The sequence below is a fragment of the Canis lupus genome, chromosome 13, assembly GCF_048164855.1.
Source record: "Canis lupus baileyi chromosome 13, mCanLup2.hap1, whole genome shotgun sequence".
NCBI classification, from domain to species: domain Eukaryota; kingdom Metazoa; phylum Chordata; class Mammalia; order Carnivora; family Canidae; genus Canis; species Canis lupus.
Window position 1 is genome coordinate 7,940,130 of NC_132850.1, and position 24,508 is coordinate 7,964,637.

At 40.8% G+C, this 24,508-nt stretch overlaps 1 protein-coding gene across 1 annotated transcript in view; it reads left to right on the forward strand.

The window, feature by feature from the left end:
* KIAA0319L (KIAA0319 like) overlaps nt 1–24,508 on the forward strand; it is a 112,593-nt gene that overhangs the window by 24,884 nt on the left and 63,201 nt on the right. The window contains exon 3 of the mRNA XM_072771987.1: nt 5,357–5,886. Within this exon, the coding sequence (XP_072628088.1) occupies nt 5,357–5,886 (530 nt within the window). The remainder of the gene's footprint in view (nt 1–5,356; nt 5,887–24,508) is intronic.

Consider the following 24,508-nt stretch of genomic DNA (forward strand, 5'->3'; position numbering starts at 1 on the left):
GCTGTTAATGTTTGGCCTTCATTTTTCCAGATCCTTCGGGATGTATATAATGTATATGTAGAAACAAAAAAAAAGCTTCATTTGAAAAAATACAAATAAAATCATCATACATAAGTTTTTTGTAACTTGCTTTTTAAAATTCTTTTTATTTTTTAAAAGATATTAGTATTTGAGAGAGAGTAGCATGAGTGGGGGGAGGGGCAAAAGGAGAGGGACAAGTGGGCTTCCTGCTGAATGAGGAGCCCAAGGCTGGGCTGGATCCCAGGACACAGAAATCATGACCAGAGCCGAAGTCTGACGCTTAACCAACTGAGGTGCTCAGGTGCTCCCTGCAATTTGCTTTTTTAATTTAACGTATTGTGGAGATATTTCATTTCTTCTCAGGTTTATTTATTTAATTTTAGAGAGAGTGTGAGTGTGTGTGAGTTGGGGGAGGGGCAGAAGGAGAGAGAGAAAGAATCCTCAAGCAGGCTACCTGCTGAGTGTGGAGCCCAATGTGGGGCTAAATCCCAGGACCCTGAGATCATGACCTGAGCTAAAATCAAGAGCTGGCCACTTAACTAACTCAGTCCCCAGGTACCCCTCATGGGGCTATTTTTGTTGCTATGTATAGATTTCTACTTCATTGTTTTCAGTTGCTGCGTAGTATTCTATAGTAAATATTTCTCAACTAATAGACGTTTAAGTTTTTAAAATATTTGACCAGCACAAACCATACTATAATGAAATCCTCCCAAGTGAGAAGTTCTTCGGCATAGAGATACACAGAATATTTTTGCTAAATGTATAATTTATTGAATGTCTCCTCTTTGATTCTCAGAAGGAATAAATTCTTTCTGTGTGATTTATCACACTAACTACATTTGATGGCTCTTTGTTATGAATTTTCTTGTGTTGTTTAAGGGTTGAACTTTGGGAATAGTCTTCCCACATTCGTTACTTTCTGAGGTTTTCTTCCATATGGGTTCTCTGATGTTCAGCAAGGCCAGAGGTGTGTCTGAAGACTCCCATATTTCTTGCAGCGATAGGATTTTTGTCTAGTATGAATTCTCTCAAATCCAGTAAGCTCTTCATAAAGGCTTTCCCATAGTCATTTACACCAATAGAGTTTATTTTCACTGTGAGTTTTCTGATGTCCAGTAAATAATATATACCCAAAAGATTTCCCACATATACTTCAGTGATACAGGGTTTCTCTCCTATATGGTGGTTTTGTTTTGTTTTTTGTTTTTTGTTTTTGTTTTTGTTTTTGGTAAAGGAGGGGCAGAGGGAGAGAGAATCTTATGTTGAGCCTAATGTAGGGCTCGATACCGCAACCCTAATAAAATCATGACCTCAGCTGAAATCAAAGAGTCGGTCACTTAACCAACTGGGCCATGCTGGCACCCCTCCTGTATGTATTCTTTGATGACTAATAAGGATTGAGCTCTCCCTAAAGGCTTTTACACATTCATAATACCAGTATGGGTTCTCACTAGTATGGATTTTCTGATGTTGGTCCACCACAGTTGAGTATCCCTGCAAGCTTTCCCACATTCATTACATTTAAAAGGCTCTCCTCTACTATGTATTCTCATGATGAGTAAGGGCTGGGTTCTGAGCAAAGGTTTTTCCCACAGTTTTTGCAGTATGTAGGGTTTCTGACTGGTATGAATTCTCTGATGACTTAAAACGATAGAGTTCTTTTTTGGAAGCTTTTCCACATTCGTTGCATTTATGAGGTTTCTCTCTACATTGAATTATCTGATAGTTGATAATTATTGAGTCCTTATGAAATTTTCACATTGAGTATATCTATAAGGTTGTTTGCTTATGTGAATTTTATGATGATTTACTGGAAATTTGCTGTTTATGAAGGCTATCCTGCATTCTTTACATTAATGGGTTATCTGTCCTGTAAGACTTTTCTGATGGCTGATAAAGGAGGAATTATATGTAAAGACTTTCCCACATTGCAGAGCTGCTTCTCTGTAGAACTTCTGTCCTCCCATTCCAGGCCTGTATCAATAATGACACCTTTTGGTTGCTCTTCCAGAGGTGATCCTTCAGAAATATTTTGCTTTAGGACTGATGCCTTTGCTTCAAACCAGTACTCCTGAACTGTATAGGCACCTGACAAACTTTTCACACCTCTACCCAGGGCTCTACTCCTTGCTGCAGTCAGGTGATTAATTTTGGTTTGAAAAAGAGAAGCAAAAAGAAAAAAAGAAAGAAAGAAAAAGAGAAGCCCCTTAGATTCTCATGGTTTTCCAACGTCACATCCTTGTGCATGTCCACTGAGTGGCTTCCAGGTGTCCCCATTCAGTCTAGGTAAAGGTCACAGCCACATGCCTAAATGTCAGTGATCCCTGGATGTGGACTCTTGGTAGTCCTGGAGCCCTCTGTCTCCTTCACTGTTCTCTTAGGTAAGAGCAGAAAATCCTGATAAGCTAACGGTTCCAGAGTCTAGTCCACAAAAAAGGGTTGGTACCTTCTGAAACTCTGGGTCAAACCCTTCCGTGACCCTTCTTAGCTTCTGGTGGTCACTGTCAGTCGTTGGTGTTCCTTGGCTTATAGCTGTCGCGCTCCAGTCTTGGCCTCTGTCCTCACGTGGCCTTCACCCAGTGTGTCTCTCTAGATCATCGATTTTAGACTTCTCTTATTTTCTAAAATAAGCATTTAAAACTGTGAATGTCCCCTCTAAACCCTGCTTTTACTGCATCTCATGAATTTTTATGTTATGTGTTCATTTTCATTCAGTTCAAAATATTTTCTAATTTCCCTCATGTCGTCTCAAACCTCTACTTGGGGTAAACTAGTATTCAGTCAAAGATTGGAAGGAACCGTTATTTAGATATTGGGAGCTCTTTCTCTGTGTCACTTCCTCTTTTCTGGTTGTTCGTTCCAAAATTCTAGCTATCACAGTCACCTTAAACTCTGTTTCCTCAACTCAGCAAGTCTGCTCTAGTCTGCTTGGGCTCTCCTTCCCTGTGCCACTCTCCAGAGCACACTTTCATACAGCAAGCCAGGGTGATCAGAGGGCTCACCTTCCTTTGTTTCTTCCTCTCTGGGATCACAGTCCTGGACCACCTGTTGTTCATTGTCTAAGAACAATTGTTTCATTTATCTTCTCATTTTTTTAGTTGCTCACAGTGGGAGGGCAGGACCTCTGGCACTCCCTCCTGCGGGGGCAAAAGTGGGTGTCACAGTACATTTTCAAAATTAAATAAAATAGTGGCTTACAGAAAAGTGCAGGTTATTTCCATCTGTGTGGACCTTTTCACTATGTTAAATATGAGAGACTTATTCTGAGAAGAATGATGGAAAGTTGATATAAAGGTCACTGACAGTAGTTACTGATGTAGCCCTCTATTGATTTTTTTTTAAAGATTTTATTTATTTATTCGTGAGAGAGAGAGGCAGAGACACAGGCTGAGGAGGAAGCAGGCTCCCCCAGAGAGCCCGACATGGGACTCGATCCCAGGACCCTGGGATCACGCCCTGAGCTGAAGGCAGATGCTCAGCCGCTGAGCCACCCCGGCGTCCCGCATTTATTGATTTCAACACAGTCTGTATACTCAGATAGCTGTTACCCAGATTCATCCCATTGGTTACTGTGTGGGAAGGTGGATGAGGATATGAGGGGTATTTCTGTAGCTCTTGGTAGCTTCATTTTTTTTTTCATAGTTGCTATTTCTTCATTTTTCTTGAGGAAGTTCTATTTTTTTCTAGGTTTCTAAATTGCCTCGTCTGATGTTAGGTCTGTGCCAATGTCTCTCTCTTTTCTTTTAATGAACAATGGCAGATTGGCTTCCATAGCGCCTGCTCAGTAATCCAGAAGCCTGCCTTTATTTTCCTCCTAGCTCTCATTTGACTAGTGTGCACATTGAGTTTGCTGGACATTTTGTCAGTATTTCCTGGGAGTCAAGTTGGCTGTGGCTGATTAGCACGTTGTTGTTTTGGGTTAGTCAGAGCCCCCTTTCGGTTTTGTGTACACGCATCCATGATTATCCACCTCTTCAGTGTTTTGATTCTACTGCACATTTTCTGTGTGTCATTTTAAAATATATTTTACGTTCTAACCCCAGGGCCAGGGCTAGGGTGAAGAAAGAGACACCTAGGGCGCAAACTTCAAGGAGGCCCTCACTCTCAAGATGGGGTGAGCCAACTCTACTTACGTGACTCTGAAAGTGTGTACCTTCGTAGGTTCTGTGTGCGAGGCAGCTATCTTGCCTCCCCCTGGTTCTGGCCCCGTATAACCCCGACCATAGTTGGTGCAGATACCCATGTAACTAGGACCTTACATGAACTCTGTATAACAGCTTTCATTTAGAACATGCTTTGACTTCTCTTCATCTACGAACACAGAGGTGAGGTAATACCTCAGGAAAATTAATGCCACGCCTGACATAATTCAGTAGCCCAGAAGTTTATCCAGAAGCAACATTAGCCCGAATTTTGGACCATGCTATTTATGTTCACCACAGTAGGTAGGTCACTGTTGTACTCCTGTTCCTTTATTTCTTATCATGACACGGCTTGTCAGTAGGAAGTTCATTCTAGCAAATTCTGCTCATTAAACTTCTTGGTAATCTGACCTCTGCCCTGGCTGCTACCGTGATGTGCAAAACCACCTGGCTCTGGCAAACGATTGGTTAGAAAGTGGGTACACCTATAACCTGTAGGAGGCCACGAGGCCTGTGTGTGTTGCTGCAGGTCAGCGTGGGGCAGAGGGGGAGCTGTTCTTGTTTCGCTCCCTGTCCTGGTCTTGTGGGGCTCACACCATCCCTGAGAAATGCCAGGACGTGAGTGAAGGGCCAAGTGGCGGGCCTCTGCCCATCCCTCCCTATACTTCCTCCAGAAGAACTGTTCTTTTTTTTTTTTTTAATTTTTATTTATTTATGATAGTCACACAGAGAGAGAGAGAGAGAGAGAGAGAGGCAGAGACACAGGCAGAGGGAGAGGCAGGCTCCATGCACCGGGAGCCCGACATGGGACTCGATCCCGGGTCTCCAGGATTGCGCCCTGGGCCAAAGGCAGGCGCCAAACCGCTGCGCCACCCAGGGATCCCCTAGAACTGTTCTGTTTGGTTTTTTTTCTGTTTCACGAACTGGAGTTCTGTATAAAAGGTCTTTGTGGAAGGGACTCATTGAGAAGGGGAACCAGTGATGGGTGCGGAACAGTACTTCTACAAGCTAAAGCATCCTGAGCCAAAAAACCCTCTATTTTGCTTCTTCTGTTCCACTTACTAGACAGCTTTCCCACCCTCTTAAAAACCAGTCTTCAAAATAGCCTTAAATGTTGGTGTTCAGGGCTCTTTACAGAGCAGTAGTCTGTTTTTATTACATCTTAAAATGTTTTCATTCCTTGTTTTTAGATGCCAGTGAGAGCAGGTGCCAGCAAGCGAAGACAGAATTTGGAGTTGGCCTGAGATCTGGGGGAGAAAATCACCTCCGGCTTCTTGAAGGAACCTCCTCTCTCCAGTTGTGTTGGGCTGCCTGCTGCCAGGACTCTTCTTGCCATGCCTTTTGGTGGTTAGAAGGGATGTGCATTCAGGCAGACTGCAGCAGTCCCCAGAGCTGCCGGGCTTTTAGGACAGACTCTTCCAATTCCATGCTGGTGTTTTTTAAAAAGTTCCAAACTGCAGATGACTTGGGCTTTCCACCTGAAGATGATGTACCACATATTTTGGGGCTAGGTTGGAGCAGAACATCTTGGAGGAGACAGAGACTACCCAGAGCTCTGCTCAGACCCACTGTATCTTCCAGTGACCATCAGAGCTTAACCAGGAAGCTTTGGAAGAGAGAGAGTCCCAGCGAAGAAGTAACCACACATATAGTGACACAGCATTCTGAAATGAATGACTCCAAGGAAGTAGGTTATCTGAATACCAGTGGTTCTGCAGAGGTAAGCACATTATGAATAAGGAACAGAGAAACTGTTAAATCTGCTTTTACATTTGGCACACATGAGCAGCGAAGCTGGTGCTTGTGGGCAGCACTCTGTGCTGAGGAGTGTATGTTTAAAGCTGCCTGGTGTCATCTTTGTGGGTGCTGCCCAGATGTACAAGCATAATTGGACCCTAGAGATGTTCACCGCATGCAAGTCTGACCATTGTAAAAGCAGAAATGTGCTTGTTATCTAGTCTAAGCTGGTTCTTGGCTACAGGTAAGTACAGTTCTGTGCTGTCTGTCTTCACCAACAAGTCTGTGGTATTTTCTGCCAGACTGCAAAACACTTGATAGATGTGGTTACATTCAAGCTCTCCTCCCTCTTCCCCATCTCCCACGTGTAAACACCTTCCTTATGGGGTGGCTTCTTTTCCAGTCTAAAGTAGCCATTCCTAGCACCTTAGACTAAGACCTGACCTACTGGGGTAAGGAGCCAGATGTGGCTATTAGCCAAGAGTCTGGGGTGAGTTCTTACCAAGCTTTATATGCCAAGGGGGATACCACCAGTAGGGTTTATTCTGCATATTATGTTTCTTCGTTGTTGATCTTCCTGAGCAAATGATTAAAAGCAGTGACTCATTCTGCACTCAGCCTCCCTTGATTGCTGTGGCTTATTTTTGTATTTGTTTTGTCCTAGTTGTCTCTATCAAGCTGAAGCCAGAGTGGGGAGGCTACTACATGCCAGGCACTGTGTGTGCTAATTGTTGTACAGTGTCATTTTGTTTAATTTCCATAGCAGTATTTCCAAGTTGGTACTGTTAGCCCCATTTTCCTAGTGAGGAAACCGAGGCCCAAAGAGGTTAAACAGTTTGACTGTGCAGCTAATGAATAACAAACCTAGAATTGGAATCCAGATTTAATCTTAGGAAAAAAACATCTCAGTGCAATATTAGAGGTACAGTCTTAGGTTTAACACACCCATAAACATTTAGACATGTGTTGTCAACGTGAGGAGGTACTTTTTTTTTTTTAAGATTTTATTTATTTATTCATGAGAATACACAGAGAGGAGAGAGAGAAGCAGAGACACAGGCAGAGGGAGAAGCAGGCTCCACGCAGGGAGCTTGATGTGGGACTCGATCCCGGGACTCCAGGATCACATCCTGGGCTGTAGGCAGTGCTGAACCGTTGAGCCACCGGGGCTGCCCAGGAGGTACTTTTCTAAGCACGAGGTGCAGAGGTGAGCAAGAGATGGTCCATGCCCTCAGGGAGTTGACAGTCCAGTGGAGACCCAGACACAAAGACAGGTATTTACAATGGTGTATAGTTATTGCATTAGTAGAGTTATGTACACAATTTAATAGGAATAGGAAAGAGGAAGTGACTCACTTGAGCAGGTAGGTGGTGTGTATGTGCAGGGAAGGCTTCACAGAAACATTTGTTTTTTTTTTTTTTTCAGAAACATTTGTATTATTTCTTTTTTCTCTTTAGGTGTTTATTACCTACACTAGATTATAAAATCTTTTAAAATTCTTTTTTTTTTTCTTTTAAAATTCTAAGCCCAGTGTGGAAAAGGTACAGTGTTAGGTTAGTGTCAGGTGTGCAGGATAGTGACTCCCCGGTTCCATGCATCACCTGGTGCTCATCAAGGTAAGTGTACCCTTCATCTCCTTCACCAATTTCACCCATCCCTCCTGCCCACCTCCTGTCTGGTAGCCATCTTTAATTTATTTCTTGAAAGATGTGTCAGATTTCGCTGGGAGATTAAAGGTAGTGAAAAACATTCTGGACAGAGGCACAGTGTATGCAAAGGCTCAGTCAGTTGGCAGATATTTATTGCACATTTACTGTGTGCAAGGTGTTATACTAAGCTAGGCACTAGGAATATTTTTTTTAAGATTTTTTATTTACTTACTCATGAGAGACACAGGCAGAGGGAGAAGCAGGCTCCCCACAGGGAACCTGCTGCGGGACTCAGTCCCAGGACCCCGGAATCATGACCCAAGCTGAAGGCAGACGCTCAATCACTGAGCCATCTAGGCATCCCCACTAGGGATATTATAGTAAATAAGGTAGACATGATTTGTACCCCAACAGAGCTTATGCTCTGGTATGGAAAACAAACATTACACTTATAATAGTTAAATAATTTTAAGTTTGATGTGGGTTTGAGAGGGTAAGTGCAGAATGCTACGTGAGAGCATCTAATAGGGACTGAATCGAGAGTTAGGGGTAAACTTAAATACCCTAAGTAAAGAAAGTAGAAGGTGGTAGAAGGAGTGTGGAAGAGAAGCAGGCAGAATATTTTGGGCAGAAAGAGAACAATTTTAAAGTTTGTTGGGTGCCCTAGAGCATGGCAAGATCAAGAAATTGAGACGAGCTGGGCTTGTTCAATAGAGAGAGCCAAAGGTGGAAGAAGAGACTTGTGAGCTGTGGGGAGCATTGGGGCCTTCTTAAGATACTGGGCTTTATCTTCAGATCAGTGAGAAGTCAGTAGAGAATTTTAAGCAGGGGATGACTTGGTCAGATATGTTGCTGTGCAGTGAATAGATGGGAGAGGGGCAAGCAGGTATGTGGAGCAATCAGATGGGAGGCTCTTCAGGCGGGGAACTGTTGCCCTGAAGAAAGAGGTTAAAAATACAGGAAAGGGGATAAGTAGCAAATACTTCCTTAAAGCAGTGATTCTCAAACTTTAGCATCCTTCAGAGTCACCTGGAGGCCTTGTTACAAACAGACTGCTGGGCCCCAATTCCAGAGTTTCTGATTTAGTAGGTCTAGAGTGGGGCCTGACAATTTGCATTTGCACCAAGTTCCTGGAGAGTGCTGCTGCTGCTGGTCTGAGAAACACACACTGAGAACCGCGCCTTAGAGGCCAGGTGGGTTAGAATCCAGAGCGCAGAAGACCGAGATTATGATAGGAAGGAAGAAATGGGTGAATAGAGGTGTAGCTAAAGTGGGTTTATGGGTCTAGTAGGAGGAAATCGTGGTCATTCTAGTCACATTCCTGTTATTCTGTTGTGGGATAGGTCATTTCCTGGGGGTAAAAGCAGAGATAGGTGAAGTGGGCACAGGTCAGTGGTAGTGGGCAGTAAAATCAGAGGTTTGGAGAGAGTGATCAGGATCTGAAACAGCACTTTGAACAAGGAGACAGCCAAGCAGGTAAGGAAATAGATGGCTGGTGGCACTGACAATGGAGACTACAAATTTATAACAGTGGTACTGATTGCCGAGGTTGTGTGAGTCTCCTCAGGAGCTCTCAGGAGCCCTGTCAAGAAAAGGCTGATAGTCTGATTTCCCCAAGGTTGGAACTTCACCAGTCTGGTGCAGAAGGAAATTGAGGTTGTTGTCAAGAGAGTGGGTTAAGGAGAGACTATAAGAAGAGGCAGATAAAGGAGGGACTATGATAGAGGAGTTTGGCATTAGGGGTTTCAATCAGAGGCAGATATGGGGGGCACAGTAAATGGGTTCTGGAAGACTGGAAGTAGTCCTCAGAGGATGAAATATTTGAATTTAAGATTTTGGAGGGGGAGAGGTTCTGGTGATTGTAGGATCCAGGTGTAGCTATGGAAGAGGGTTGCTGAGGCAGCGTAGAGTAGAAGTTGGAGACAAGGAGCTCAAAGAACTCAGGAAGCAGGGTTATCCATGGAGACTGAGATAGACTTTAGTGATGATGATGATGATGATGATGATGATGATGATAGCAGTAGCTAATGTTTACTGAGTGAGCACTTACTATGTGCCAGGTACTGTTCTGAACCCTTGATATGTTTAAACTCTTAATCTATACAACAAATCCTATGAAGTACTACTGACCATCTCTATTTTATAAATGAGGAAACTCAGGGAAAGAGAGGTTAAGGAGCATGGCCAAGGCAACAACAGCTGGTATATAGTTAGTACCACGACTTGAACCTAGGTAGTCTGATTCTATCCAGTCTGTCCTCTTAACCCTATTACTCTTGAAGCAGGGACTTGGGGTAAAGAGGAGTTTTGAGAGCCAGATGTCAAAGCCCTTAGCAAAGTAGGAGGGGGAGAGGACAGCTGTGGTGAGAGTTGATGTGCAACAAGATGGCAGAGGGGAGAGGTTTTACAGAAAAACCAGAAGAGGAATGGTCTGCAAAGGGCATTGGGGAGGGGGGAGCAAGTAAAATATGAACCCACCTTCGATCCTGAAATGTGGGGAGAGTAAGGGGCCCTCATACTGCAGAGATAATGTGGGAAATAGTATCCTTAGGGAAGCGCACACTCACAGTTAAGAATAGGTGGTCAGGGACCACTTTATGGGCACAGGACCTGTGCAGCTGTACAAGTCCCCACATTTAGAAAGACCCTGTTCTCGGTTTACTGCTCTGCTGTCATTGTCTTGAAATTCTGAATACTTTTTGAACAGGGACCCCACATTTTCATTTTGTACTGTATCCTGCAAGTTCTGTAGCCTGTCCTGCAGGAGGCATAGGGAATAAAGCATGAAATGACTGAGCATCTAGGTGATTTTTGATCATAGAAGAGAAATTCTAAGTGATTCAATGCAATTTGGGGGGAGAAAGAAAAGGAAGTTAAGTCTCACAGGAGAGGAAGTATAGGTCATTTAGGGAAAACATTATGATGTAGTAAATGTTTAACAACTGGATTCCCCCCCATACTTACCACCCCCCCAAAAAAAAAAACAACAAGCCCTGAGTTGTAGACATTGGCAGTTTCCATCGTGTAAATACAACCATCGTGACTAGTTTGGAGATGCCGACATGAATCACAGAATAAAGAGTTGGGAGACATGGGCACAGCCAGCTCAGATGAGTTGGCTGCAGCACAATCCCAGATGATCATGATCAGTAAAATGAGAAATAGACCAGTAAAATGAGAAATATGGTAATGTGACAGTGTCCTGGAAGATGGTGAAAATTCAAATTTGGGCCTTAGGGAATTCACGTGTACCCTGGAAGGAAGATCCTGGGACTGTGTTGTCTGGGCGAGTAGGGGGGTTGTTTCTCTTCTTGTTCACCTGCAGTGGACAGGGGCAAGAAATTGATACTAGTGAAAAGAATCTGGAGTTTTATGGTCTAACATGGAGAGGGGGTGGACATGGGGGGAGGAATATTGAACTTGAACTGTGAGCCCCAAGAGTGGGAGGGGGGCGTTGGTGCAGTGTTGCACAGAGGCATTATGTAGATTGGCATTGCTTGCTGAGAACTGCAGGCACTGTTAAAAAAAATAGGGCAGAGTGAAGGCTTCAGCTCCATACAGATTACATTTGACCTTACATGCCACGCTTAGGAGCTTATCCTGAAGGCCGTAGGTGCTAGAACCACCTTGTGCATTCAGGATGATGAACTGGTAGACATTTCTTTTAGGAGAGGCCTTGCAATTGAAACCTCTGCTTAATGCACTAGGGAAAGGGAAAGAAGTATAAACGCTGCAGATCTTCTCCTTCTAATTAGGGATGGCTGGCTAACGGTACTAGTTTCTAGTTTGTACTGTTCGCACTAAGGTAGGTCAAGCAACTCTGCCTCCAAAGTGGTAAGAAATCGTATCCTACATTGCTCATCTTGCCTGCGATGCCTGCAATCCTGCAAAGGCATTGGGTCAGTAGCATTCTTCATTCCTTTTGGAAACATCCATATATTGTATCTAAGAGCAGGTATTATGGACCTTTTGCAATTCCAGAAATGGAAAGGAATGTCACCAATTTATTCCCGTTTATCAGCTTAAAGAAGGAGAGGCTTGTACTGCTTGGTTTAAGTATTTTATCCTTTCTGTGCTGGGAACCTTTGAGTTATTGGCAGGAGGAGCTTGTTGCAGTTCAGCCACTGGCAATTAACTGCTGCCAGCCCAGCTTTGTGAAGGAGGAGGAGTGTTCTCGGAGCTCAGGAACTGAAGGTGCAGTTAGGTATCCCCACATACAAGGTTTGGCTTCAGGAGGTGCTCCTTTCTCTGCCACCACCATCCCCCCGTTTCCAGACAACAGCCACAGCATTTCAACCCATAGAAGCCAGCGCGTTCCTGTGGGACAGAGGACTGCGAGGAGAAAGAAGTCAAGCCTTTGGGCACCTCTCTGTTGCCTTTTTCACTGCGGAAGATTCTTGTGCTGACTCTACATAAAGCCGGAGCTTACAGCTTACCAGCAGTTAGAGGTGTAGGGTGTAGGCAGTGACAGAGAAGAGCCTTGCATAACCTAAGACAGAAACCCAAGCAGTTCTGTTTCTCTTCTTCCAGGTTTTTCGTTTGGTTTGGTTTTCAGGGTTTTTTGCTTGATCACTTTGTTTTTGTTTTTAAAAAATCTTTCTTGTAATCCTTTAGCTTGTGAAACTTTTGCCAAGGGCTCATTTATTCTTCTGTTATTTCCTGACATCTTTGGAATTTCTCAGGGCCTAGTTCTCCCCAGATCCTCATTCTCAGTTACTTGAGCAGCAGACAGGCTAATAACTTTCACCAAAAATTGTTTAGCCCCACACGCCCTTCCAGCCCTCTGGCCTGGATAATTTGCGTGGCTCTCCTGCGCCTTGGTGATCAGCGCCCTTCTGTGTGCGTGCATATAGGCGAAGCGCCCCCGCCACCCCAGCCCTCCACTCCCCGTTTCTAACCTCACGTGACTGGCTTATTGCATCAAGAGAAAAATTGGGCAGCCCACGTCCTTGTTGTGTGTGGGTGTGCAGAGATCCTGCGATTGTACTGTTCCTTTCTCACAAGTATTAGTGCCTGGACTATAATACCTTTTCCTTATTTTTCCCCCATAACTGCTCACTTTCTGCTCTCATCTCCTAAGTGTTCTGGTTCTTTTTATCTGCTTATTTGGCTTTTGCTATGTCAAATGAATTTGAAAATGTGTTTGTTGGCCACTTTGTTAACTTAGGAGGCAAGAGGTAATGAATGCTTTAGTGTGGATGGGTTAGCAGAGCCTTACTAACTGGCACAACTTGAGCCATGGGAACAAAGTCTCAAAACCAGCTTTTAGCTAACACTCCTGCAGGAGATTATGAGGAGGCCTAACTTTGTAACTGCTACAGAGATAAACCCCACTCTTTTCTCCAGCCGCAGCTTCAGTTGCTGAGAACTGGTTGGGATATGTCTTTAAACCCCATTGGCTTTGCTGTTGCAGGAGGACACTGTCTTTACTGTAGTAGGATTTTTGTTAATGACAGTGGTAGTTTTTATTTTATGTGAATACAGTTGTGACACCAATCAAAATGTGTTGAAAATTCAATGTGAACCATTCTTTAGTATTTTTTTAATAATTAACATCATCTTTTTTTTTTAATATTTTATTTATTTATTCATGAGAGACACAGAGAGAGAGAGAGAGGCAGAGACACAGGCAGAGGGAGAAGCAGGCTCCACGCAGGGAGCCGGACGTGGGACTCGATCCCGGGTTTCCAGGATCACGCCCTGGGCTGAAGGGGGCGCTAAACCGCTGAGCCACCTGGGCTGCCCCCATTCTTTAGTATTAAGTAGTCACCTGGGTAGCATGTGTATTACCAAGGAGGGCCCCCTACCTGGACTGTGATGACATGACCCTGGTAAGTGTGAACATCCTGTGCGGGCCCTGCAGACTTCTGATACTCAAAATGGTAGCTCATGATGGAGGTTTTTCGAGTCATCTCGAATTATGGTATTAATCACTGGGTTGGCTTGCTTGATTAGGAGAGGGCAGCTCCAAGTGGGGCCTTGGAGGAAGGGAGAAGGAAGAAGCAGGAGAAGGAGGGAGGGAGAAATAGCAATATGGAGAAAGAGAATGTGTATAGAAGCCTTGCATCATTCTGAACAAAGCTGCTTTAATTTTTCTTTCTTTCTTTCTTTCTTTCTTTCTTTCTTTCTTTCTTTCTTTCTTTCTTTCTTTCTTTCTTTCTCTTCTTTCTTTTCTCTTTTTCTTTCTTTTTTTTTTTTTTTTTTGACAAAGCTGCTTTGAAGATGAAACAGGTCTACACCTGGGGGCATGATTATATGACTTATGGTTAGTTTGGAATTAGGTTGGTTTTTATGATTTCTGTCAAGTGCCAGAAAAAAAAATGGCCCAAGGAAATTTCGCCCAAGTTTCAACGCTGTATCATTCTCTACAAATTTTTAGTATTACTCTGTAGTTTCTGAAGTAAAATCATTTGCTCCCTATCTCCTCTTCCTGCTTCTTTATTTTTATTTTTTACAAAAGATTTTATTTATTCATGAGAGACACACAGAGACAGAGACACAGGCAAAGGGAGAAGCAGGCTCCTCACAGGGAGCCCGATGCGGGACTCGATCCTGGACCCTGGGATCACACCCTGAGCCCAAGGCAGATGCTCAACTGCTGAGCCACCCAGGCATCCCTTCCTTTCTTTAAAAATTAATAATAATAAATAATAAACAAGTTCTTTCTTTAAAAATAAAAATCTGCCTGCCTTGCTTAAAAATATATATATTTTTAAAGATTTTATTTATTTATTCATGAGAATACACAGAGAGGAGAGAGAGAGAGGCAGAGACACATGCAGAGGGAGAAGCAGGCTCCATGCAGGGAGCCTGACATGGGATTTGATCCCAGGTCTCCAGGATCAGGCCCTGGGCTGTAGGTGGTGCTAAACCGCTGAGTCACAAGGGCTGCCCGCTTAAAAATATTTATACTCTTTTTCTATTTCTGGGAATCTAGTCTAAAGCAACGTTTCCTAAATAAAGAGCTTTACACACAATGATGAGATGCTATTTATTTAATTAAAAAATTGAAGCGGTTTGTCTAATAAGGGAAAGTAGAAATTGTGCAGCCATTAAAAATACATTTTTGGTTATATGAACTGCTCTTTTGTTACTCCATCTGCTTTCCACTCCAGCCATGCCGAATGCTTGCTCTTCTGTGGGTACCATACTTCTAAAATAATGACTTTATTGAAGTGTAATTGATATATCATAAACTGTATGTACCAGGTTTAAAGTGTACAATTTGATTTGTTTTAACATATATGTACCCATAAAACCATTACCACAAGAAAGGTAATGAACATACCCATTACCCCTAGTTTCCTCCTGTCCCTTTATAATCTGTCCTTCCTACTCCCTCCCTTATCCCTAGGCAACCACTAATCTGCTTTAGCTTATTATAGATTTTCTAGAATTTTTAAATAAATGGAATCATACATTATGTACTCTTATTTTTAACAACTCCATTGAGGTATAATCTATATACCATAAAACTCACTCCTTTTAAGCATACAATTCAGTAATTTTAGTAAGTATAGACTTGTATCTTATCACCACAATCCAATTTATTAACATTTCTGTTACCCCAGAAACTTCCCTTGTGCCATCCCCACTTCCTTTCCCAGCCCCATTAACATCCACTAATCTGCTCTATAAATTTGCCTTATCTAGACTTTACATATAAAGGGAACCATGCAATATGTAGTCTTTTGAGTCTGGATTCTTTGACTAAGCATAACATTTGGATGTTCATCACAGTATGTGGTTGGTTCCCATTAATTGCTAAATAGTATTTCACTGCATCGATATATCATTTATCTATTTACCTGTTGATGGATGTTTGGATTGTTTCTAGATTTTTGGCTACAGGTAAAGCTGTTAGGAACATTTGTGTAAAAGTCTTTGGGAATATGCTTCAATTTCTCTTGGATACCTGGGAGTGGAGTGGCTGGGTCAGTGTAGGTATACATTTAATGTTATAAGAAACCGCCAAACTGCTTCTTCCAAACAGTTGTACCATCTTACATTCCCATTAGTAACATGAAAAGTTCTAGGTGTTCCACATTCTCACCAAAACATTGTATGGTGAGTCTAATTTTGGACATTGTAATAGGTGTGTAATAGTAGCTCATTGTAGTTTTTCTTTGCATTGTCTTCATAACTCATGATGTGGAACATCATTTCATGTGATTATTTGCCTTTTTTTTTTTTTTTTAAGATTTTGTTTATTTATTAGAGACACAGAGAGAGAGAGAGGCAGAGACACAGGCAGAGGGAGAAGCATGCTCCATGCAGGGGGAGCCCAACGTGGGACTCGATCCCGGTTCTCCAGGATCACACCCCGGACTGCAGGCGGCTCCAAACCGCTGCGCTACCAGGGCTGCCCTGATTATTTGCCTTTCATATATTTTTTGGTAAAGTGTTTTTTTCCCCCATTTAAAAAAACTGGGTTGTCCTCCTACATATGTCCTCTACATATAAGTCATTTATAAGCTATTTGATTTGTAAATATTCTCTCAATCTGTAGCTTGTCTTTCATTTTCTTAGTGTCTTTTGAAGAGCAGATAATTTTGATGTCTAGTTTATCAATTTTTTCTTTATGGATCATGCCTTTGGTATTGTATTTTAGATTTTCTCCTAATTCTAGAGGTGTTATAGCTTTAAGTTCTTAAATTTAGGTCCAGAATGTTTTTGTACATGGTGGGAGTTATGGATGGAAGGGTTTTATTTGTTTTTTGGCATATGAATTTCTAGTTGTGCTAGCATCATATTTTTTCTATCCTTTCTCCACTGAATTGCTTTTCACTTTCATTGAAAATCAGTTAACCATATGTATATGAATCTATTTCTGGATTCTACTTGTTTCTATCATTTTATATGTTTATATTGGATACATTGTCTATATCAACACTACACTCTTTTTTTTTTTTTTTTTTTAATGCTCTAAGCCCAGTGTGGGGCTTAACTTAAACTCATGACCTATGGGGATCCCTGGGTGGCTCAGCGGTTTAGCGCCTGCCTTTGGCCCAGGGCGCGATCCTGGAGTCTTGGGATCAAGTCCCACGTCGGGCTCCCGGCATGGAGCCTGCTTCTCCCTCTGCCTGTGTCTCTACCTCTCTCTCTATGTCTATCATAAATAAATAAATAAATCTTAAAAAAAAACCAAAAAACTCATGACCTATTATCTATCAAGAGCTATATATTCTACTGACTGAGCCGGCCAGGTGCCCCAGTAGTACACTGTCTTGATATTCATAGCTTGCTTTCTTTCTTTCTTTCTTTCTTTCTTTCTTTCTTTCTTTCTTTCTTTTTATTTATTTTTCTGTTTTTTTAAGAAAAGATTTTATTCATTTATTCGAGAGAGCTAGAGAGAGCAGGCACAGGTAGGGCGAGGCGCAGAGGGAGAGGAAGAAGCAGTCTCCCAGCTGAGCAGGGAGCCCAATATGGGGCTCCATCCAAGGGGCCTGGGATTATGACCTGAGTTGAAGGCAGATGCTTAACTGACTGAGCCACCCAGGCGTCCTGATAATGATAGCTTTGTAATAAGTCTTTTATTCAGATGATGTGTAAATCTTACAACTTTGTTCTTACCAGAAATTTTTTGGCTATTCGAGGTCCTTTGTATTCCCATATAAATTTTAGTATCACCTTATCAATTTATTTTTTAAAAGCCTTCTAGGATTTTTTTTTTTTCCTTCTAGGATTTTGATTGGGATTTTCTTGAGGCTGTAGCTCATTTGGAGGGAATTGATAGCCTAATAATAGTCTACAGATCCATGAATATAGTATATCTTTCTTTTCATTTACATCATCTTTAATTTCTCTCAGCAATGTGTTGTACTTTTCAGGGTACTGATCTGGACATGTTTTGTCACATTTATTTCTCAGTATTTCAGATTTTTGGTGCTATTATAATTGGCATTTAAAAAATTCAGTTTCTAAGATGCCCCCCAAAAGAAACTGTTTAAAAAAAAAATCAGTTTGTTCCTAGTGTATAGAGATACAATTACTTTTTGTATATTGATCTTCTATCCTGAGACCTTGGAAACTCACTGATTGATTGCGGTAGTTTTTTTGTAGGTTCCCTTACATTTTCTCTTTATAATGATGTCTGTGAAAAAAGACCATTTGGCTTCTTTTCCAATGTGGATGTCTTTTATTTCTTTTACTTGCTTATTGCACTGGCTAGAATCCCTATTACAATGTTGAATAAAAGTGGTGAAAGTATACTTTCCTATTCCTAGTAAATGTGAATTTGTATCAGGAATAAATGCTGGGTTTTGTCAAATTCTTTCTTTTATATTTATTGACATGATCATATGGATTTTTGTTTTTAGTGTGTTAACATGGTAAATAACTTGATTGATTTTGAGTGTTAAATTACCTTGTATTCCTGAGATAAACCCCAGTTAGTCATGGCATATTATCCTTTCTATATATTGTTATATTTGATTTACTGAAATTTTGTTATGAATTTTGAGTCTGTGTTCATGAGGGATATTAGCCTGTGATTTTAACATCAAAGTCATGCTAGTCTTATAGAATGAGCTGAGAAGTTTTTACTCTTTTTTCATTTCCTGGGAAAGTTTATGCAGAATTGGTACTATTTATTCCTTAAAATATTCAATATAGTTCCCCAGTGAAGCTATCTGGAGCTCTTTGCAGGAAAATTTTATTTTATTTTATTTTACTTTATGTTACCTTACTTTTATTTTTTTTTATATATATAGAGAGAGCATGAGTGAGGGAGGGGCAGAGAGAAAGGGAGAGAGAAAATCTTAGGCATGGAGCCAGACATGGGACTTGATCTCATGACCCTGAGATCATGACCTGAGCTGAAATCAAGAGTTGGGTGCTTTCCCAACTGAGTCCCCCAGGTACCCCTGCAGGAAAATTTTAACCTATAAATTCAAACTATGTAGTTTGGCAGCTTGTGTTTTTTAGGGAATTTGTGCATTTTATCCCAGTAGTCAAATGTATTGGCATAAAGTGCTCACAGCATTCCCTTATTGCCCTTGTAATACCTGTAGAACCTGTAGTGATGTTACCTCTTTAATTTCTGATATTGATAATTTGTGTTTTTTCCCTTCCCACCTCTCTCCCTGCATCAGCCTTGCTAGATTTTCTTTCTTTTTTTTTAAATTTTATTTATTTATTCATAGAGACTCACAGAAGAGAGGGGCAGAAGGAGAAGTAGGCTCCATGCAGGGAGCCCGATGCGGGACTGGATCGCAGGTCTCTGAGATCACGCCTTTGGACTGAAGGCTGGACTGAAGGTTGCACTAAACCTCAGCCATCTGGGCTGCCCCTTGCTAGATTTTCTTAATCTTTGGCTTCATTCATTTTTCTCTAGTGCTTTTCTGTTATTGATTTCTGCTTTAATCTTATTTCTTTTTCATAATTTAGATTTCATTTGCTCTTTTTCTAGGTTCTTTTTTTTTTTTTTTTTTAAGATTTTATTTATTTATTCATGAGAGACACTGAGAGGGAGAGAGGCAGAGACACAGGCAGAGGGAGAAAGAGGCTCCACGCAGGGAGCCTGACATGGGACTCGATCCCAGGTCTCAAGGATCATACCCCGGGCCGAAGACAGCGCTAGACCGCTGAGCCACCTGCCCTCTTTTTTTAGGTTCTTTTTTTTTTTTTTTTTTAACTTTTATTTATTTATGATAGGCACACAGTGAGAGAGAGAGGCAGAGACACAGGCAGAGGGAGAAGCAGGCTCCATGCACCGGGAGCCTGATGTGGGATTGGATCCCCGATATCCAGGACCACGCCCTGGGCCAAAGGCAGCCGCCAAACCGCTGCGCCACCCAGGGATCCCTTTTTTTAGGTTCTTAAGATACAATCTCAATCATTAATTTGAGACTTCTTTTCTAACATAGGCATTTTAAAGCTATAAATTTCCTTCTAAGTATTGCTTTAGCTGCATCATACAAATTTTGTATTTTGTGTTTACAGTTTCATTCAGTTCAGAATACTTTTAAATTTCTCTTTTGACTACTTCTTTGACCTTTGGGTTATTTAGAAGTATGTTATATAGTTTCCAGATATTTTGGGAGACAGGTTCCAGATATTGTGGTATTATTGATTAGTAACTTAATGTATTATAGGCAGTGAATGTTGTATAACTTGAATTGCCCCCTCTTTTTTTTTTACAATTTTGAATTAATTTCAGAGGTGGAACTTAGTGATTCATATGTTACATATAACACCCAGTGCTCATTGCATCAGGTGCCCTCCTTAATACCCATCAGCCAGTTACCCCATACCCCATCCACCTCCCCTCTGTTTCATAGAGTTCAGTGTCTCTTATTATTTGCCTTACTTGAATCCTTTTAAATGCATTGAGACCAATTTTCTGGCTCAGAAAATGGTCCATCCTGGTAAATGTTCCTTGTGTGTTTGAAAAGAATATGTATTCTGCTATTATGCTATTATGGTTGGGTGAGTGTTCTATAAATGTCAAAGAGGCCGAATTGGTTACTGTTGTTCAGATCTTCTGTATCCTTACTCAGTTTCTATTAGTCACTTAGAGAGGCAATGAAAGAGCACATTGGATTTGTGGATATATGTTTCTCCGGTTAGATCAGCTTCTGCTTCATGTCCTTTCAAAGTTTTATTAGTTGTGTAAATGCTTAGAATTGTTATGTCCTCTGGGTGAATTGACCCTTTTATCATCATAAAATTATCTTCTTTATCTCTTTTAATATTCTTTGCTCTGAAATCTGTTTTGTCTGATATTAGTATAGCCAATCAGGCTTTCTTTTGGTTAGTATTAGCATAATGTATCTTTTTCCATGTTTTTACCTTTAACCTATATGTGTTTTTATATTTTAAGTAGATTTCTTATAGGCTGCATAAGCTGGATGTTGCTTTGTATCCAATCTGACAATGTCTGCTGATTAATTGGCGTGTATTGACTATTTAATGTGACTACTGATGTGATTGGATTCAAATCTACCTACTTAGTATTTATTTCTGTTCCATGTGTTCATTCATTTTATTCCTTTTTTTATGCTCTCCCTTGAATAAACTGAGTATTTTTTTTATTCCATTTTATCTCCTTTTGTTGATTTATTAGTGGGAATAGACAGAGTAATGGTCCCCTTAAGGAGGTCAATGTCCTACTCTCAGGAACCTATGAATTTGTTATGTTATGTAGCAAAGAGGAGGAGGGGTTGCAGATGGAATTAAGGTTGTTAAAAGTTCACCTTAAAATAGATTACCCTGCAGTTTCTGGTAGGCCCAATTTAAACATAAGGGTGCTTAAAAGTGGAAGAGGATGATGTAACTATGGAAGAAGGACATAGAGACATGTAACATTGCTTGCTTTGAAGAAAGAGGAAGGGGGCCATAAACCAAGGAAAGTGGATGGCCTCTAGAAAATGGAAAAAGCAAGGAAAAAGGATTCTCTCCTACAGCCTCCACAGAGGACTATACCCCTGTTAACCCCTTGATTTTAGTCCAGTGAGATCTGTGCTGGATTAGTATTCTGCAGAACTTAAGAGAATACATTTTTTATGGCCTGGGCTGCTAAGTGTGTGGCAATTTTTTACAGCAGCATTAAAAAAATTTCTAGTTATAATTCTTTGTTACGTGGTTTTACTGGTTGGTATATAAAGTTTTTATAGCTGACATCATTAGTTTATCAAGAACTACCTTCAAATGAAACAGTTTTCTTCTAGGGATGCCTGGGTGGCTCAGTGGTTGGACATCTGCCTTTGGCTCAGGGTGTGTTCCTGGAGTTCTGGGATCGAGTCCCACATCAGGCTCCCTGCGAGGAGCCTGCTTCTCCCTCTGCCTGTGTCTCTGCCTCTCTCTGTGTGTGTCTCATGAATAAATAAATAAAATCTCTTAAAAAAACAACAACAACAGTTTTCTTCCATTTTCTCTGTTCAGTCTTTGTTCTATTGTCATACATTTTACTTCTGCATATGTTATAAACCATAGCATACATTACCATTATTTTTGCTTTAAATAGCCAGTTATCTTTTTCTTTTACAGATTTTATTTATTTATTAATGAGACACACACACACACACACACACACACACACACACACACACACACACAGAGGCATAGAGACACAGGCAGAGGGAGAAACAGGCTCCATGCAGGGAGCCCGACCTGGGCCTCGATCCCAGGTCTCCAGGATCATGCCCTGGGCTGAAGGGGGCGCTAAACCGCTGAGCCACCCGGGGCTGCCCTAAATAGCCAAGTATCTTTTAAAGAGATTTAAATTAAAAGAAGAAATATATAACCAATTAGTTACTATTTTCAGTGCTCTTTATTACTTTATGTAGAGCCAGGTTTCTGTCTGGTATCATTTTTCCTTGTCTTGAAGAACTGCCTTTATCATTTCTTGCAGTGTAGGTTTGTGGTGGTGAATTCTTTCAACTTTCATATGTCTGCAAAGTCTTCATTTCAGTTTCCTCTTTGAAAAATTATTTCGCTATTTAAGTAAATCTAAGTTGGCAGAGGTTTTCTTTTTGTTTTTTGTTTCGCTTTCAATACTTTAAAGATACTGTGACAGTGTCTTCTAGCTTGTGTTGTTTCATTGAAAAATCTGTAATTTTTATATTTTTTTTCCTCTATACATAATGTGTCTTTTTTCTCTGGCTGCTTTTAAGATTTTTTCTTTATAACTGTTTTAAGTAACTTTATTACGTTATTCTTTGGTGTGGTTTTCTTTATGTTTCTTATGCTTGGAGCATAAGCTCAAATTCATATTCAAATGTGGGTTTATAGTTTTCATCAAATTTGGAAATTATTGACCATTATTTTTTCAAATATTTTTCTGTCTCTCCTTTGAGAATTCCAATTAGAAGTATATTTGAAATTTTTTGAAGTATATTCATATTTTGAAGTATATTTGAAATTTTTTGTAAGTTGCTGCTGCTTTGTTCATTTCTTTTTTTTCTCTGTATGTTTCATTTTGAATCATTTCTGTTGATATGTCTTTAAGTTTACTGATATTTTCTTCTGCATTGTCTACCTTGCCATTAAATCTTTACAGTGTATTTTTATGTGTGTGTTTATACATAAGCCAGGATAAATGTACTTTCATCAGAGCAGTGATTCAAAAAAATTTCTACAGTGCATTTTTCATCTCAGACATTATATTATTCATCTCTAGAAGCTTGATTTAGGTCTTTTTTTTTTTAAGGTTTTACTTACTTATTTTAGAGCCAAGAGTGTGAGGAAGGAGGACCAGAGGGGGAGGGAGAAGAAGGGGGAAAGAATCTCACACAGACTCCTCACTGGGTGCAGAGCCTGACATAGGGCTTGAACTCACAACCTCAAGATCGTGACCTGAGCTGAAACAAAGAGATGGACGCTTACCCAGCTGAGCCACCCAGGTGCCCCTAATTTGGGTCTTTAAAAAAAAAATCTGTGTCTAGGGGCACTTGGGTGGCTCAGTCAGTTGAGCATCTGCCTTTGGCTCAGGTCATGATACCAGGGTCCTGGATGAAGCCCCAAGTTGGGCTCCCTTCTCAGGGGACAGGCTGCTTCTCCCTACCCCACTTGTGCTTTCTCTCTCTCTCTCACTTTCTCTCTGAAATAAATAAAAAATAAAATCTTAAAAAAATAAAAATAACTTGTGTCTCTATTTAGTATATGCAGTCATGCAGTCTTTTCTATAGCTTCTTGAATATATGGAATGCAATCATAGTAATTATTTTAATACCTTTGTCTACCAGTTCTGTTATCTCTGTTATTTCTGGGTCAGTTTTAATTAATTGACATTTTTCCTCATTACAGGAGCATTGTTATTCCCAAGTATTCTGTTTTTAAGCCTTGTTTCCTTTCCTTACTTGCTCTTCTTGGGCAAGCTTATTTATTCCCTTGGCTTCAGCTGATATCTTTGGGAACTTGATTCCAACCCTGGGTCTCTATTTGAATTTCCTAGCTGTACCTCAGGTTCAGTATGTTTGAAACATAACTTGCCTGTTATTTTCTAAAGTCGCTCCTTTGTAGTCTGTCTTAGTTTTTGACACCACTGTAGTTAGTCCCTCAAGTCAAGCTAGAAACATGGGAGTCATCTTAGTTTCTTTTCTCCAAGACCCAGATGCATTTTAGCTTCACAAGTATTAGATCCTTAATATTTTAAAATCCACCCCTCAGGAGAAATTTCCAGTAATGGTGGCAGAGTAAAGTGGTCTCCTGAATCCTCCCACAGATAATAGTTTTAAAATATGTAAAAATATATATATTTAAAAAAACTGGAAAGGATCCAAAAGCAGACAAAAGCTAGAGGAGAGCTTACTCTTGAAAAACAGCAATTGGAAGTGATAAGAATTGTGAGTTTGCAGCTTTTTATTTTTTTATTTTATTTATTTTTAATTTTTTTTTAGTTTGCAGCTTTTTCAAATTTTTGCCTGAGGGCATTCACTGACCTCCATAGCAGAGGAAAGTGGCAGTGGAAAATCTCAGTCTTATTTTCTTATACTGGCAAAGAACAGAGTTCAGGATAGAAAAATTACCTGAAAATTTAAGGGGAAAGTAAGAAAACCACAGAAGAAAAAAAAAAGGAAAAAGAAAAAAGAAAACCACAGAAGATAGTGAAACCCACAACCTATCTAGAAACTGTACTAAAACCCCTGACTGAACCTCTAAACTACACATACCACACATGAAGGTTCCAGAGAGCATGGTAAAAAAAACAGAGGTCAGAGAGGCAGGGCTTCCATCTTTGAAAGAGGTGATCTCTGAATTCCTCAACCTTGTGTTGCACCGGTGGCAGAAATCTGAATTTTTCCTGACTTAGGGAGTCAGAGTACAGAGCCTAAGGCTGAAAAATTAGGGAGTAAGCTCATGAAGCAAAGACAGTACAGAGACAGCAGGCCCCAATTCTGAGTGTAATCTATGGCAAAATTCTTGGCTAATCATCAGATTAAACAAGAACATTTCTAGGGGACCAGGCTAAAAATGCAGCTACAAGAATTACACAGAAATATCAGTTGCTACAC